The sequence below is a fragment of the Triturus cristatus genome, chromosome 3_1 (assembly GCF_964204655.1).
Source record: "Triturus cristatus chromosome 3_1, aTriCri1.1, whole genome shotgun sequence".
Classification (NCBI taxonomy): Eukaryota; Metazoa; Chordata; class Amphibia; order Caudata; family Salamandridae; genus Triturus; species Triturus cristatus.
In genome coordinates this window covers 1,033,980,779-1,033,998,962 of record NC_140583.1, presented here as the reverse complement: position 1 = coordinate 1,033,998,962, position 18,184 = coordinate 1,033,980,779, and the positions used below count along the sequence as shown (strand labels likewise).

At 42.8% G+C, this 18,184-nt stretch overlaps 1 protein-coding gene across 12 annotated transcripts in view; it reads left to right on the top strand.

The window, feature by feature from the left end:
• The window catches only part of R3HDM1 (R3H domain containing 1), a 532,254-nt gene that overhangs the window by 190,781 nt on the left and 323,289 nt on the right, over positions 1–18,184 (top strand). For all 12 annotated transcript variants that reach the window (XM_085645759.1, XM_085645754.1, XM_085645751.1 and 9 more), the window contains 2 exons: positions 10,249–10,357; positions 10,536–10,631. In XM_085645759.1, the coding sequence (XP_085501885.1) occupies positions 10,249–10,357; positions 10,536–10,631 (205 nt within the window). The remainder of the gene's footprint in view (positions 1–10,248; positions 10,358–10,535; positions 10,632–18,184) is intronic.

The window sequence follows — 18,184 nt, the reverse complement described above, 5'->3', positions numbered from 1 at the left end:
CTGCATACACTTGTAACTCTCCTAAGTCATCTCTAAAAACAGTATCACTGACATAAAATGTCATCTAGAGAATGATCTTCGATGAACATGAATTGATTTGTAGCTCTCGGGTTTATGATGATATGTAAATCATATTGATGAACCCACCCTAGTATTGGAGGACCATCAACAGAGACATAAATTTTACCAACGATAGACCTATTTTTAAATACAATATCTAACTCAAAATAGCCTATAATATTAATAGTTTCACCCTGAAAATCCCTGGGCGAAATGTCACTTTATAATAACGATTTTGTGCTCAAGTATCCCTTCATAAATGATTGAGGAATGATGGTATATCTGGAACCTGTGTCTACCATGAGGGATACTTCTAAGCCATCAATGGTGAAAGTAGCTTTAGGTCTGTTCTGTCTCTTGTCGTCATCTTGAATGATGTCGATGTCGTCAACAACTAGCATTTTGTCTCTCACTAGATCGTCGTCATCATGTACAACTCCGATTTTCTGACGATATTTTGTCCTGCACATTTTTGAAAAATGTCTCAGATGACCACATTTGAGGCATTCTTTGTTGGATGTAAAGCAGAATCTCGCTTCCGATGTGTGGCTGTTGCTGCCGCAGCGTGAACAGAATTTGATTTTGAGATTTTTTTAACAGGTGGTTTTGTTCTGTTCTTAACAGCAATGGATTCCTCGCTGGATTGAACAGTTGCGCCTTCTGGACATTTCTCAGAGACTTCAGAGACATCTTGTTGACTAATGTTCTTCTTCTGTGTTTCAATAACTTTCATGCAACTCTCAGATTCTTCAATCACTTAATCGATAGCTACAGTCAGAGGGGTTTTTTGCTGCCCACAATCTCTCTTGAATCTTTTTATTGTTGCATTGGACTATTAGTTGATCTCTGATGAGTTCATCGTTCATAGCTTAAATTTGCATTTAACTGATAGTTCTCTAAGATGAGCAACAAAATCATCGATTGATTCATCGCTCTTTTGTCGATGAGTATAAAATTTATACCTGTTCATAACTAGATTTTCTTCTTTCGAAAACCGTGCTTCAAGTCTGCAAATAGCTTCTTTATATTCATCAGGAACAGGTTGGCCATTGGCTTGTAGAGCTTGGGGTAAAAATCTGAATAAGCGTTTACCTTCTTTCCCTAAGGTACTAAGTAAAATTGCTTTCTTGCGTTTACCTGAAAAAATCTATCCCATCCTCTTCGCCAAATTGTTAAAAATATGATCTGGAAGCAGTAGTTAGCACGAACATCTGTTTAATTAGTGAAGCGGTAGACAGAGCAACTCCTCGCCAGCTGACCAACCGCTAACTGGCGTTGTTCCAATCCCGAGGGTGGAACTGGAACCTAAGTAAACATTCTCGAGGTAAGAATGAGGTTACACAAACAATAGCATATATTTACAACAGAGTCCTCTCTTTTCAGGGGAGAAAGCCACGCCCCTAGAGCATGCAAGCGTTCCAAAGAACTGCTGTAACCCACCACGTCTGCCCTGCTGCCGACTCTCAGCGTGGCACGTTGGCTGTCCTGAAGGCGAAGAGTTTGCGTTTCTGAGCCCCTTGCACCTACCCCCTACCATGGCGGACACCCGGCTTCCCCGGCGTATGTTTTTAGTCGCACTTGCCGGCATGCTCGTAGCAAGTAGAGTGCTGTCCCTGCAGAAACAGGAACAATGTACTGCTCCAAGCTCACTGACTTGCCAAGTTCTTTCGTTCATAGTGCAGCTGTCTGTTTACGAAAAGACTAATTGGGGACATGTCAATAGCTGATCTGGAAAGCAGCTCTGCCCATTACTTTTTGTTGCTTTCTATTCAGTGGTTTTATTTGTTTAGTCTGTCCAACTAGTCCCCCCACCCTGAAGCTTTGCATACTTACCATGTTTCTGATTGACTCCTTTTATCCTTCCAAAAGTGCTTGTTTTAAACCATTTCATTTAGGGCCTTTCCTATATTCCTGTGTGCATATTTCATTTCCTACCTTTAATACCACCATCATTTTGAAACATTAAACTACACTTTAATACATTTTCTGTGTTGCTTCCAACGCCTTATGTTGCTTCCCCACCCTCAGTGATTCAGCCATTTGTGTTCTCCCCTCCACCCTAATTGTTACTCCAACTGGGATCGGTAAATAAAAAGATAAACGTCTGTCATTTTGTAGGCTTACACATGCTTGGTACGCACGCCAGCAGAATAACAAATCCAACTGTGTAGCCTTCTTTCCCTGTTTATTAGCTATGCTGTACAGCTTATTGATGCGGTGCACGATGGCTGAACTATTGGCAAAGCTAATGGGTTCCAAAGGCAAGGCCTATTGGCTTTTTCAATGTTTGTTTATGAAGGCCCTTTCAGATTATTGAAGCAATCAGTCAAGGCTTGCTCTTGACAGTGGTGTCTATCAGAACAACTAGGAATCACTGAAATAAATGCTCTGGACAGCCACTCAGACATATACACACACTTACACTCCTCGTGCTCACCTCTTGCGCAATTCCCATGTGTTCACTCGCACATGCACTTGTTCTTACACTAGTCACTTTTACACTACTCTCGCTTCTTATACCCCTACATTCACACATCACTACCCACACCATCCTGACTTTTATTCACTCCTAAGCCCCTGCCATACGTTCAAACACTCTTCTCTTGATACCTGTCACCAGCTGTCTATTTTGAGTGCTACGTTTCATTAGCTGTCGCTGCCTGTTGTCATAGTGCAGAAGCAGAGTGTGGTACACATAGTGTAGAACAGGGTTCTGCAGGATCGGTCCCGGAGGGCCGCATCTATGCCAGATTTTTTGTATACCCCCATTTATATAAATGTCATTTTCTTAAAAATCTTGCGTGGATCTGATACAAGTGTAAAAGAGCTCAAGTGAGTGGCAGGTAAGAACAGTGTTATAAAGACTACAAGGAGAGCAAGGACTGTCAAGTACACTGCAGTAGCAATAATCATTGTAAAAATTGTGCATGTACATTAACCCAAGATCTTGTAAGGGCAGTCCATGGGCTTTTGTGTAATTTAATCCCTTATTAAGTATGTGGGAATTTCTTTTTTTCCTCCCCTTACATTTTCTACTACTTGTTTGCATGCCCCTTAGGAACTACTGTTTTTTTCCACTTATATGTTCGCACAGGTTCCTAAATTTGAGCTCTCCAAATCATTTAATATACTGTGGGTGTAGCAGGCACCACTACAAGGGAGTGTGCCTGAAAATCTTGGAGATAGACAAGCTGAGGGAGAGCACAATTAGCACTATGGCACACCCTTCAGGCAGTTCATACTCAACCACTGAACTCCCAGCAGCCCATGTAAAGGTCACTATCTCTTGGAGGCATTTCAGAGAACAAAGGGAGACCTTGCTACCCCTGAGGGGTCAGGACGGTGAGAACATATCTCCCTGCTTATGTAAATGGAGCACAACTGTCCAGAACTGGAGGAAGTTACATTTTTCCCCTCTTTTTTTCTATGACCTATAGCATACTGGGGGAACTCAAACGCAGCCACATTATTTCAGATCACTGCTTCCCTTTTCATTAATTAAGAGCTCCACAATGAAAAATGATTTGCAATTTGTGCCCTGTATTATGAGGCATTGGAACTTTAAGGTCATTCTACATTTTTAGACCAGGAAGCAAAAACAGGGAAAGAATCCTAGAACTCAAAATGAGTAACTCTCAAATCATCATCACTCCTTCTATGCACGAGCCATGGTCAAACCTGCTGCTCCTTCACTTCATGGCTTTTACAGTATTTTGTTTTTTTGTCTAGGCTGCAGTCTTTTTTTCTCTCTCTTCTGTAACCATTTGCCCTTTCAGCTTACACCCCAAAATCCTCCCAGGCTTTTGTGACTGCTCGCCAGCCTTACCCGCTCCTCTTTCACAATGTTACTAATCTCTGAAGCTCCGTGAAATCAGAAATTGAGCATTTCCCTCAGAAGGTCATGGGCTACTGGATCTGTTGTACTAAAGATGTCTAAGCCCCCTGAGTTTTTCCAACTAAGCTCCTCAACTATCTAAGAGCCCCGACCACTTCACCCAAGTGCTCCGGGTAGGTACAGTAAAATTATTGATGATCCTACTGTGACAGGAGAACATGACCCCTTCATATGTAGTTTCTATAGCCACACCACCTGTCTGGAGGATGATCCCTGAGGCTTGGGGCAACGAGGCCCTACCCTGCAGTAGCATTTTCGACCAGTTGTATCATCTGTATAGCATAACTCACTATTTATGCTATCTGAAGCACTTTCAGATACTTAGTGCTACTCTGAAAGTTATAGAATTAGGCCCAAAGATCAAATGCCGCCGAGACGCGATCATTGTCGGGCATCGTTTGCCCGTCCATTAATTACACATGCTATTTGCTCATGTGTAAATTGTCGATCCCGTGCTTCTTCCTCAAATGCTTCCAGCAGGTAAAATGTATTGTGAATCTTGTTGGTAAATTTGTGACAGGTTTTACCTGATCTAAAGCCTGACCTGTTATCTTTCAGCTGTGACAGAATGCTCAGTCACCTCATATATAAGAATAACTTCACCTCCATTAATGTAGATGGGCCATCATTTAACCTGACATTGAGGTATTGACTGCCAACTCTGCACCAAAGCTCGGGTGCTTGTTCCTCCGCTACAACCACATTTCAATAATACTGTTGTACAGTGTAGTGTGCTTTCCACAATTTCCCATGGAGCCTGAATATCTGTGCTTGGCTGGCTTAGTAACAAGCATTGGCATAGCCAATAGATCTCGCCTTTGGGACCTTATAAGTGTTTAGTTATGCAGCACAATACCCTTGGTGCAACAACATCAACTGTTGCATGGCTAAACACTTATAAGGTCCCAAAGGCGAGACCTATTGGCTATGCCAATGCTTGTTTTTTCTAGTGCCTGCGTTTACATTGGCTTCATGTTTTCTTTTTGAGCTGTACTAGTAGTTAGTACAGCGAGTAAGCTTGCAGCATGGTCTGCATACAGCAGACCTGTGTCACTTTGGAAAGGATGCGAAGAGTTTCCAGGCACTTAAAAGGTGAGGAGGCGGGACTGCAACAACTGACTGGAGCAGGAGGGGTCCCTGTGCACTTAATTGATGGAATGACGCGCTTCGAAGCTGGTGAGCTTGGTTTTCAACTGTGGCAGAATGAGGACATGTTTTAGAAAAAATACTAGATTCAGGACAGAGGGAGATTGTAATGGATCTTCGTACACCACATAACAACAATAACTATCCATTTATTCAGGAGAACAAGTTGCAGCCTTCCAAGTGACTCACATCACACGTTGGTCTAATGCATTTGAAGGCAAGTCCCCCCCATCACTGCATTAAAAATAATGTGCACACATTATAGTGCCTTCTCGGCTGTCAAGCGCTGGAGCACTGCAGTATACTAATTAGCACTGCCCGAGCAAAGCTGTCAGCGCTGGTCTGCGCCTCTCGCATCTTGAGGGCTGGCTCAGCTGTGCTAGCCCTAGATACATTTACCTGCAGCATTCTGATGCACATGACGTACGTCACGAGAGCGACAGTAATGATTTTCCCAATGGCTACGCAGCCAAGACAGGACACTTAAAAGCGGGCCGGGTTGGCGGCAGTTATGTGCAGTTTGCCTGCCGCAAGTCCACCGCTGTAGTGCTACCAACCTCTGGTGTCCTTGCTGGCTGTTTTCTGCCAGCCTGCCACCCGAGACGTTGTTCTGACCTCCTAGGGTGAGAGCCTTTTGCTTTCAGGAGACCCAAAACAAAACCCTGCCCAGTAAAAGGGTGTAACATCCCCTCCCACTGGATAACCTGCTGATTAGCGTCCTTGGTCCGGCAAGCTTCAAAGAAGCGGCCACCCTTGGAATGCGAATCTCGCTCTCCTCACAGGGGGGGAAGCCCTCTATCCAGAGCCCCCTAGTCACCATGACAGGCGGGAAAATTAGCTAGTGTGGTAGGTGTGCCACCTCTAAACTAGTACCACTCCTAAGGTGGGCTACTATGAGGTCGATACGATTTTTCAGAAGTAGCCTTCTTTGTGATGGCATACTTGGGAATTCTGGTACTGGGTTATGCCCACTTCCCAGAAGAAGTGGTCATTTTGAGGTGTATTGACCCCAAGGATCCTTAGCCCATTGGCTACTACTCTACACTCCCCTAACACCCTTAAATTCAGTATTTAGGGAAGCCCCTGGCATCAGAGAAGCAGATCCTACCAACCAGGGAAGAGCGAGGACACCATAGAGCTGCAAAAGCAGAGGAGAGAAGAAGCAGCTGCCTTCGAAAAAGACTCAAGACCTCCTGTGAACAGCAGACCTGTTCTGAAGAATCTCCAAAAGAGAAGGCTCTGAGGCCTTTGTAACCGATAAAACCCATCACCCAAAGCCATCAGTGCACCTGCCGCCTCCGGCCTGGGTTGAAGTTGGCCACCGGTGTCAATGAGATCCCCCAACCCTCTGGAGCTCGAGCCCATCGTGGTTTCACCCCTCCTGGACTCCTGACAGCGCCTGTAGCCTCTGTGCGCAGGCCCTATCAACCGCGACTGCTCCGTTAAGGAAAGTCCTGACACCTGAGGACACCCCTGTACCTGTTGCCACTTGTACTTGGAGAAGAGGACCAAACGTCTCTTCCCCACTTTCCCTCCCTGAATTTTGAACCTCCCTGCTGGTTCAACCCGAGTGGCCTCCTGGCTTTGAGCCTAGAGCCTCTTTCCACAGTGACTGATCTCCATTGAAATACATTGGGCTCCCGAGGCTGTTTTGCACCCTGCACCTGGTCCCTTCGTACCGCTGGTGGTGTATTGCTGGTGCTGCTTTAGACCTTGCCCACTACTCACCTTAACTCCTGGAGAGTGGTCTTGTAAGTCGCTGTACTATACCTGTTTGCAGAACTTGTTCTCCCTTCCCTAGGATAACATCACAGAACTCAGAAATAGCAGTGTTCAGTTTTTAAAGTCAAAATAATTTATATTTAAAAACGTACTTACCTGAACCATTTGTCTCTTGATGCCTAAACATATATAAAGATACTTACTGTTTTTATAAATTAGTGTGGATCTCCTTCTTGAGTCGTATGTGTCATCTATTAATCCATTTTAAGCATTTACAAATATCTTGTACTCCTTTGTGTTAAGCCTAAGGCTGCCCGACCACATTAACCATTAACAAAGCACTAAGGGATTTCATAGCAATGCCCTGTCCACTCATAAGGGAACCCCAGTGCTCTTTACACGATATCAGATTTTTGAAATATCACATAAAGAGCCAGCTTCATACAATTATTAAACACTGACTTGAAAATGTACACTAAAATAATAGCTATGACCTAACATATCTTGTATTTGTAAAGCGTACATTCACCCGGAGGCATCTTGGCGCTGAATAACAGATGTTTCTTGTTACCCAACTCAATGGTACTCATTTTATCGACCTCAGATGGATGAACGGCTGAGTGGGCCTACCGGGATTTGAATCTGTGACCATGAGGTCGAACACAGACTCCTGCAGTGGACACAGTCCACTGAGCCATCAGACCCGGCTTAGCCATAAGACTTTAACATAATGCCCAAGTTATTCCATTCATCCCAGTCTGGTTTCATAACGGACCAACAGACGTGACGATATTGGGGGAGGGGAATCCCTCTGCCCGATCAAAAAAGCCAGAAGAAGACACATCCCCATGACTATGGTATCTATCGATAGAGAGAAAGCATTGGATTGGGTGGAGTGGCCCCACCTACGTGATTTTGTGGTAGAGATGTGTTTTGTCCCAATGATTTAGAAAGCTCCAAAAGCCAAATTGCTCATAAACTGGATTAGGTTAAGAGACTTTGATTTGACAAGGGAAACTGCCCTCCCCACTTCTGATTCCCCTCTCAATGGAGCCGTTCACTCAAATGATAGAGCAGTTCCCAGAAATACATGGAATGAAATTTGGGATGATGAAGCAAAAGGTGCACTTAATTTGCAGATTATATTCTGCGGACAGTGAAGGACCTAGACAGCTCAGCTCCCAACGTTATCCCATTACTGCAGGAAGTCACCTATTCATATTTAGTTGTACCTGCTCTTAAAAGTGTTTTTGATGCAGATATTGAGTCACATTATGGGGATGATGAGATTCCATAGGTACAAGGAGCCTTTGGTGATAACCGTGGAATTGAAACTGGAGGGCGAGGAGACTTATGAGGAGTAAGTGGGCTCTAATTACACACTTGCTGTTGTAAGCTTAATTGTAAATAGCACTTAATTGGAAAAAGCCTTTCTAATGGTGATATAATGGTTCCACATACTCTGGTCACTGAATACAATGGAAAAATAAACACTGGACCCATGACAGGAAGACCAGAGATGTATAGACCCATGGATATAGCTGCTGTGTGTATATGGTATTTCTATAGCGCAAACTTAACCAAAAGCCTGCGGAATGCCTTGTAGGGTCAAAGACCCAGAATAAAGTCTGTGTGTTTGAGGAGACGAAGCTGGTTTGCGGATTGTAATGTATTGTGATGTAGTGGTATTTAAAGAGGCGAGTTTTCAACTCTCCTAAATTGGAGCAGTGTTGGGGTTTTCCTGATGGATAGATTGTTGTTCCTGTTCCTAGGTGCATAGTTGGATAACACCTGTTCTGTTTTTTCTTTTGTACACTTCTTAGTCTACTGTGTGCTCTTGGCCTGGCTGCAGTTGTGCCGTGATCTAACAGAGATGAAAAGCTTGTATGCAAGATAAACAGGGGTGCTGGTTGTGATAGCTTTGTAAGTGGTGCAGCTGGTTTTGAAAATGGTGCGGGTTTAGTAAGTGGAGCAAATGGACTACTACCATCAGGATGGGGATGATGTGATCATATTTCTTCAGGTCTTGGATGAGATGTGCTGCAGCGTGTCGGATTCCCCGGACGGATACCAGTGTGAAGTCTAGGAGGCTATAGAGTAGGGCAGTCTAGGAGGCTATGGAGTAGGGCATTATGGTCATCCAGATGATAAAATACTAGGGCTTGAATAGCAGTTATCAAGCTGCTTTTAAGAGGAAATGTTTTGAATCTCTTTAGAAGAAGGAGGTTGGTGTCCAGTGAGAATCCAAATGACTTTGGATTTGGTGAAAGTTGGGGTTCCAAGCCATAATATGGGAGTCCATGTTTTTCCTTGGTCTCTCCCTAGTTTTATTGTTCTCACTAACAATTCTGCCAGTCTACTCTATTTCTGCTTTCAATCTCCCCCACATCGCCCAATGTTCCCCCGTTCCTTTTTTCTTTATCTGCTCTGTCGCACACCCCGCGATCTACATTTCTACTCTTTCCTCCTCCCCTACTGTTGCTCCCCATTTAATTTTTTTTTCAGTTTTCTTGTTACAGCTGGAAAGTGCTACCATTCTCGTGCTTACTTTTTTGTGGTTCCTTGCGTATAAAATTTTACTTTTAATGTACTGCTCGATATTGTCTTTCAGCCATATTGGAACGGTAAATTAAAAATGTCGAAATTGCCTCCCTTGTGTCACAAGGCATGCATATGCCTATGTGCGCATGGACTGCCATCTTGGAATTGCTTTTCTTTAATGGAAAACTCATTCAAAAATGCTGCCCATGTGTCTACATGCTTGTGCAAGCGTCCTGGTGCGCTGTCGGCCAGTTGAGCATTAGCTTATGACAGTAGATCGACCTTTGATAAGCCAGACCTATTGGCATTGCAAATGATCTTTCTTGTTGGAGGGCGAGGGGGGTTTGCGGGACCTAACATTAACTTATGATGTTATGTATTGGCACGTGCGGTAGAATGGCCGGTCGAATGAATGACTCTTACACTTTGCAGCGTTCACTGACTTGTTGTAATGATCAAAAAAGAAAAATGGTGGTCAAGACAACTTTAATGCAGTGTAAAGCTGTGAAGGGTTCCTAAAATGTTTTTAGTCCAATTGTAGGTCCCAGAATCGTCGCTCTATCAGTTTTATATAAATATTTCACATCTTCCCAGCAGTAGGCGTTAATGTAATGCACTTATGTGTGAAGGAAGCTCATGACCTCTCCTCTCAGAGTCCGATATTTTTGCATGCAATTTCCTTAGACTGATTCCCTTGGTAATGTTTGAAAATTGTTTACTGTTTTATTTTATATTAATATAATGTGCATTTGTGACCCTTTATATGAAATATGACCACCTATAAATTAAATCTTTTTTCTCTTTAGTTCTTTTTTTTAATAACAACTCACTAACATCAGATAAAACAATTTTGTTTTAAACATTTTGCTTTACATTTTTTGTAGACCTGATCAGAAATTTTGTGAGCATGTAAAGGATGACAAAGGAGTTGACTTTCAGAAAAGATACATCCTCAAGAGGGACAGTTCTAGTTTGGATAAAGAGGATGCCCAAGTAAGTTTATAATATTAAGCTTTTCTAGAACTAAAAGGTTTATTCATTTTGCATGCACATTATGAAACCTCATTGTCAGATGGAAGAAATCTGTTGTACTATTTCGAGTAATATCAATCTTTTCTAAACTGTAAAGTTTATAGTTGAAATTGGTCTCAAATCACTGCTTCGGCCCTAGATGCGGATGCGATTAAAAGATGACAGAAGAAGTAAATCCATAGAAGAACGAGAGGAAGAGTATCAGAGGGCTCGAGAACGAATATTTGCACAAGATGTAGGTATACAGTGACTTTATTCCCTCCATCCCCTTTCCTGCATATTTGCTTGCATGTGAAGCCAGAATATTCTTGTCAACACCCACTCTTGAACATACTAAGAAATAATCTTAGTGATCATCTGCTTTTTTTCTCATGCTGAGTTTGGTTCCTGCTCAGCGATGAGACAATATCTATATTTAGAATCTGAATGGGTTTGCAGCCTCGTTCTAGCAAACCCGTCCAAAGACTTGGTCATAGGGGCTTTGGCTGTCACTAATAATAGGAGAAACGTCATATGGGATGATATTGTTTCAAATCCTGATGCCTTAAGTAAAAGATACTCACTCAGGGCCCTTTCTTATATTACTGAGTTATCACTACATCAGCCCCACGGATGTAGTAAAGATCCATGGCAATTGTTACACCATTTTTAGGACCACTTGATTCACCAAAACCATAGGAAACACCAACCATACGCATACCAACACTCACTCTTGGTGTGATAAAGAGTGTAGAGAGGCAAAAACCTCCCTCGTTAAAGTCATAAAAAACGGCCAACAATCATTAATCCAGAAAGCAAGGGCCATGTATAAAGTAACCCTCAAAAATAGCAAGAGAACCTGGGATTCCCTATTTTGGGAGCATACCCTCCTAGTATATATACAGTATGCCCTCGAAGCCATTCGAACTAAAAATCAAGTAATCTTCTGGCATATATTTTGCCATGGAAGTAAATTGAGTATTATTAGACCGGAAATTAATATCCTACCCACGGACTGGGCGGCTCACTTCCAATCCCTCTATAGTAAGAGTAAATTAATTTATACAGAGCAGGACTTGTCTGCCCTGGAGCCGCTGTCCTAAGACCAACCCATCACAGGCGAGTTTTATCTTGGCCATGGCAAGAGCCCGCAAATGACATTTAGATTTTTACCCTGGGAAAAACACAACAGGCTATCCTCGAACTGAAAGCTGAAAAGGCTCTTGGGGCAGACAAAATTCCCAGGGATCTGTTTAAATCTGTACCTGAAATCTGGGCACCATACATAAACCACATCTGCAACTTTATTGCAGCAGGTGCACCTATCCCAGATTCCTGGAAGGGATCGGTAATAGTCCTCATATACAAGATTGGCGTGAGATTGGCCCCGGGAAACTACTGGCCAATAAGCCTGATGGATATAGCCCAGAAGATCTTTTGCAACCAAATTCTGAGACCCCTAAACACATGGTTGGAGAACAATAATTTTTTATCCCTTGATAGACAGGTTTCTGCCCAAATATAAGCACCGTAGATCAGGTTTTTAGGTTCTTGAAGCAGAGGTGGAAAACCGTAGATCTCAGTGGAGGGAGCCTTTATGTAGCATTTCTAGACCTCAAGGCTGCCTTCAATATGGTACCTAGAGACAAACGTTGGGCCGACTTGAAGGATATGAATACCCCCCCGCGCTACTGGAAATTACTGTGAGATTACACACTGGAAATTATGCCCAAGTAAGATGGGGCCCCTTGCTCTTTTTTGACAAGCATACACCAGACAACGAAGATGCTGGTTTGTCCCCTTGTGCAGACACCTTGGAATATGGCTTCACAAGCAAGCTTTGAGTATTTGCCCGTCAGAAACTGAGTCTTTTGTGGTTTTTTCAATAACCAAATTCTTAGAAGCAGTCTGGCCTGTTCATACTAGGAAACTCATGCAAGCATTAGAATCTAAACATTGAGTATATAAATCGACTGTAACTACGATAGCTTCAATTGAACACTGCTGTCCTGCTATCAAACACAACCTGCCAAGAAAGCATTTATTTATAGAAAAATATTGATTTTGCGCAGTTCTGCTTTTAAAATTGTGTTTTAAACTGTGAGACTGACTTTTTTGTATTGATTTTATTCAATTTAACAAATTTAGCACTGGCTCATTTTCATAAGGGCTATCCTGTCATATAAAGACTGAGAAAGTCGGATCTATTTGTAAACTTGATCATACAGCTTCGATGTGACTATTCCATATTTCTCTGTACTCGCGGCGGCCCTGTCTTGATTTCACTTGCATACCCAGGTATTTAACAGATGCATGGCCCCAGGGAAGAGGGAACTTGAGTGGTCAGGGTTAAGTGGCAGTCATTAGCTGGAATATGTGCAATTTATTCCAGTTGATCGGTATACCCGAGAGCAGCTTGAATAGAATACATTTCCTAATCACAGGGGTGAGGTTTTGGGTTAGGTCTCGAGTGATATCATCTTCTTATGGTAAAATTATGTTGTAAGGGAGAAAGAGAGTTCTCGTTGTCCATGAAGCCAGTGTATCGCAAAGGCCAGAGGCTCAGAAACCAAAGCATACATTATGAGGGTTAGTGGACAGCCCTGGTGGGTATCCTGTTGGATGATAAATGGTTCAGATAGTAGCACATTGAGGTGCGCTCTGCTGGTAGGGGTGGAGTATAATATCTTTATAAGCTCAGCAGCATTTTGGGGAACTATGGGTAATTGCTGCGAATAGGTGGGTAATTGCCGCGAATAGGAGGTGCTGTTCCAAAGAGCCGTACGCCTTGGAGGTGTCCAGAAAGACAACCACTGCCTCGTGATATGGCTTCAGTTGATGGAGGAGCGCAATTAATGTCCTTAGATTGTGATGTTGATCTGCCTGGTAGAAATCCAGATTGATCTGGAAGGACCTGGTTGGGAATTAGGAGTAGTAATCTGTTTGCTAGTAATTTAGCGAATATTTTGGCATCAGTATTTATTAAAGAGTGGTCTTTAGGAGTCACTTTGCATGTGTGATTTACCAGGCTTTAGGAGCATGACTATTATGGCAGAGCCTCCTTAAAAATATTAACTGTAGTCTTGGTGCTTATAAGGGGGCAAATGCTTTATAGAACTCTGAGTGTAACCCATCGCTACCTAAGGTTTTGCAGGTTGGGAGGCCAGAGATCGCTATAGTCATTTCATCTATCATAATGGGTTCCTCAAAGAACTGCCTATGGGGAACTCAATCCATGACAGGGCCACGCTATCCAAATATGCCGCACATTCAGCCTGTGTACTAGTTGTGTGACTCGAATACAAATGTGTGCAGTGATTAACAAACCCTGATTGTATTTCATCCGAATCATATAGTAAGTCACCTGAATTTCCGGTCAGTTGTGTTACCGTCCGATGTGGATATACTTGGCTCAGCAGGAGTGCAAGAGACCTGCTTGGCCTGTCCACTTCGTATGATCTAGCAACAGCGCGTTTGACTTCCTGTTCAGTGTACCCTTCTGCTCAGACATTAGTAGACATGTAACGCTGTTGCAGTGTATGGAGATTGTGCTCCAGTCTGTCCACTCTATTTCGGAGGATTTTTCTTATGCCATGTGTTGAAATGCAGATACTCCATATGTATGCTTTAAGTGCATCCCATTGGAGTTCCAGAGATTGGACAGACTATTCATTGAGTTGAAACAGTCTGGATTTCTGCTTGCACTTTTCCCTTAAAGCTGTTATCTATTAGTGATCGCGGTGAGTGGTGCCAGTTTGATGCACAATGTTTGGGTGCAGGAATTTCTATTGATTGTATAACAGATGAGTGTTTTGAAAGTGTGCGTGTGAGGTGTGCATTGTATTTGATCCAGACACAAACATCGCAGGAACCAATCCAATAGTCTAGTCTGGTCCAGAACTCATGAGCTGTTGAGATGTGTGTGCTAATAGCCACAACATTTTTTTACTCTTTTAACTGTCACTCGTAGTTTTCCCCACATTCTGGCTACCAATGTGCTCAAGCGCTGATTGGTTGGTCTTTGACCAATCGGAGGGTAGCCTGGGGGGAGCCAGTTGTGCTACTTTATGTATGCTGTAGCGCAAACCCGCTAAAGGCAAGCCCGTCTGCGCCCATCCGTGCCTGGACGTTGCTAGGCACTCTGCCCCTTCTAATAGCCACAGGATAGCCTATCCCCGTGAGGAGCTCCTATCAGTTAAGGCTCAGTCCAACCCATGTACCAAACATGCCTGGGTTCCAGCGGCTGGCTTTTTCTACTGCAAACCATGTAAGCTCAAGTTGCGGGTGGGCAGTCGGACCTCGGCACTTCCCCCATCACATTTCTAAGTTCAAATTCCTCAGTCTACACTGTCGGTCCCTGGTCCAGCACCATGCAGAACTGTTTGACCTGTTGTAAGAGGAGTCCCCGGATGTTTTGTTTCTAACAGAGACCTGGCTGATGCGGACTCTGTAGCTGCGTCACGGCTGGCTCTATCTCAAGGCTACACTATGAAGTAAGTTAACAGAGTTAATAATAAATGGGGCATTGCTGTAATCTTTAAGGAGCACTGCTCCTGCATTTTCATCAGGGAGAAAATTCCAGACTGTGAAAACGCCATTTTTAAAAGTTTCCCTCAACTGCATTTTCAGAGTTTACGGCCTGCTAATCTATCCCCCCCGGACCCATCTAAAGCATTTGGGGTAGCTTTGGTTAACCTGGTCGCCATATTTGCTGGTAAATCTGCCAATTTTAACATTTTGGGGGAACTTAACCTCCATTTAGAAGATTGCCACAACAAGGAGATCGTCAATTTCCTGGCTGATCTAGCAACCTGCCAGATGTTGCAATGCGTTCCTAGCTCTACGCATTTAGCAGGGCACCTGTTAGACCCTGTATTCTCTAACCTACCCTCAATGAAGGGTAACCCACCCACCCCCCATTGCCTGGTCGGACCATTTCCTATTTGCTACATCTCCACGCGATCAAGGCCAACCACAGCGGATTCGCCCTCGTCCTACTGTGAAACACCTGTGGCATAAACTGATCGCTGACCATTTCAGCAACTTACTGCTAGCAAAATAGTCCCAACTACCCCCTAACTTAGAGGCAGCAAATTATCTTTTTCAGGCTTGGCTTACGCATGCCCTTGATAGCTGTATCCTCGTCAAACTTAACCATAGGAAAAGACCTCAGACCAATCCTTGGTTCAATGAGTCCCTGAACCTTACGAAAAAAACTGCAAGGTGTTGGAACGTGCCTGGAGACGTTCCTAAGATCCAGACTTAAAAAGAAAGTTTTGCCCTTCCATTAAAGCTTATCACAAGCTAATATGGAAGTCCGGCGCAATTATTTTGCAGCCAAAATCAAATACTAGCAGTAACCCCACGAAGACCATTTTCTTCCTTCTTAATGACCGGAAGAATCACATCTCGGGAGCCGAACCTTCTATCATCTCAAATACTCAGTACGATGAGTTGGCTATCTACTTCATTAACAAGGCAGAGAACATCTATGAAAACCTTTCAAACACAAGTGGCAGTATGAGTTTTAAGGTAGAGACGAGCCCCAAGGGCCACTCATTACTCTCCTTCCCTCTACTATCTCTGGCAGAGGTAGGTATCCTCTGCAATAAAATTAAATTTGCCGACCCTATGAAACCTGACCAGTTCCGAATTTTCCAAGAACACCTTTTGCCGGTGTGTTGTGAGCTGATTAATATATCTTTGGCTATGGCCACAGTATCTGCCCATGGAAGAATGTCAAAGTTGTCGTACTACTGAGGAAACCTTCTTTAGATGCATCTAAACCCGAAAATTATCACCTCATTTCTTTGCTCCCTTTCCTGGCTAAGTACACCGAATCCTATGTTAATTTCATCCTAACAAAATACGTAGAGTCCAATGAGATACTGGACTCTTCACAGAATGGTTTTAGATCACATCACAGCACTGAATCGGCCCTGTTGGCAGTTACGGAACACCTACCGAGCTTTCTAGATGAGGGTAACACCACAAACTGAATGATTTTCAGACATGTTATATTGCAGTCCTATGTACAGGGATTCAAGCAATATGAAGGAGTAGAGTCAATTTCGTAAGCAGGGGTCTAAGGCATGAAAACAAATGGGGCCTCATCAAGTTCCATACCTAATGGTGCACATCACAATAATCATCTATTTAGATCAAATTATATTCTCTGGCTTTGTCCAATTTTTATTTTGTGTGTGTTCCAACAGTAATCCAAACTTTTGCAAACTTTCATATATTCAGTCTTTTAAAAGTTTCACGAGTGCCAACGCCAGCTTTGCTCATAGACACAAAAGGTTTACAATCCATATAATTCAACAATGATGACAATCCTTGTAATTCAGCCTGAAGATGGTATTCCCAATGCATTTCAGGCACATAAGCCCTTCCTCAGGGGTAACTACGGTGTAAAACAGGAGTATTAAATCGAAAGCAGATTTATAAATATACAGTTTTTCATTAAAAGATAAAGGTCGTAAAACACTTTCTATTATCTCTGTAAAAATTATAATAAAGAATAAAATATATAGTGGTCTGATGTGATTTCCCTTGACGGGGCACCTTGGTAAGTTTCGATTTTATTTACTCATAGTTGGAAAGGCTATTAAATAGTGAAGAGTACCCATTCTTAACCTTGTGAGGTAAAACCTATGTTTTAAGTTATTTACCTGGAGTTTGCCCGAGGCAATTGGCCCTTCTCAGTAGGCCCTGATCATCTGTTTTGAATTTGCATCAGTTTTTTTTTTAACAGTTCTCTTTATTCTATAAGACAAGTTGTAATTTTGTTAAATTTAAAAAATTTTTTTTTTTTTACTATAACCAAGGATTTGGTTTGGGTCATTAAAACTAATATTCTCAGTGCACTCGTTTAGAAGGTTATTAATATGTCCGCCAAGGGATGTTTTCTACTATACGCATGGGCAAGAGAATCCTTTGATTTCCTGAGTAAATTTCGTTCCATCTTTACTCCAAATCCCATATTATACAGTTAGAGCTGCTACACCAATATAATCGCCAATATAAGGAACTGCTAGCTCTTTGTGTACTATGTATGAGGGAATTGAATTAAGGATTGCTAATAGGCTTCTTAGAAAGGTGTTTTCTTGGGTCTTGAGCATAGCGTGATTAGCTGTTCCCCATAACGGGTTCCTGTAAGGCACTCGCTCCTATAAATAATCAAAATTTTCCTAATTGGCTTGTTCCACATTTTCTTTTGAGAATCTAAAGTTGGCTTCTGTTGACCATAAATTATTTCATTTACAGGAATCAATGTGTGCTCCCCAGTGGCCCTTAGATGTAAATAACAGGCCCAGGTACGAGAATGAGTGCGTTTCTGCTATGAGCACCCTATATACATTGTGTGTCCGGGTCTTAGGTTTCCCTTTCCCACAAATCATTGTAAATGTTTTCTTTAAATTGTTTTAAATCCTTTTCTTGCATATATTCTGCAAATCTTTCGATTAGACACTGAAACCCATTGGCAGTTCTAGACAGCAAAACCGCATTATCCGCATACACGAAAGACAGGGTGACGCGGTTGCCAACCCTGGGAGCGTCGTCATTCAGCTTTTGCATACATTTGCCAACACCATAATGTACAGCGAGAATAAAAGTGGAGCGAGGACACAACCTTGCCTAATCCTTTGTGTGTGTGTGCGTCTCTCTCCGTCTCTCTCTGTCTCTCTCTCTCTGTGTCTCTCTCTCTATGTGTGTCTCTCTCTCTCTGTGTCTCTCTCTCTATGTGTGTCTCTCTCTCTATGTGTGTCTCTCTCTCTATGTGTGTCTCTCTCTCTCTCTCTCTCT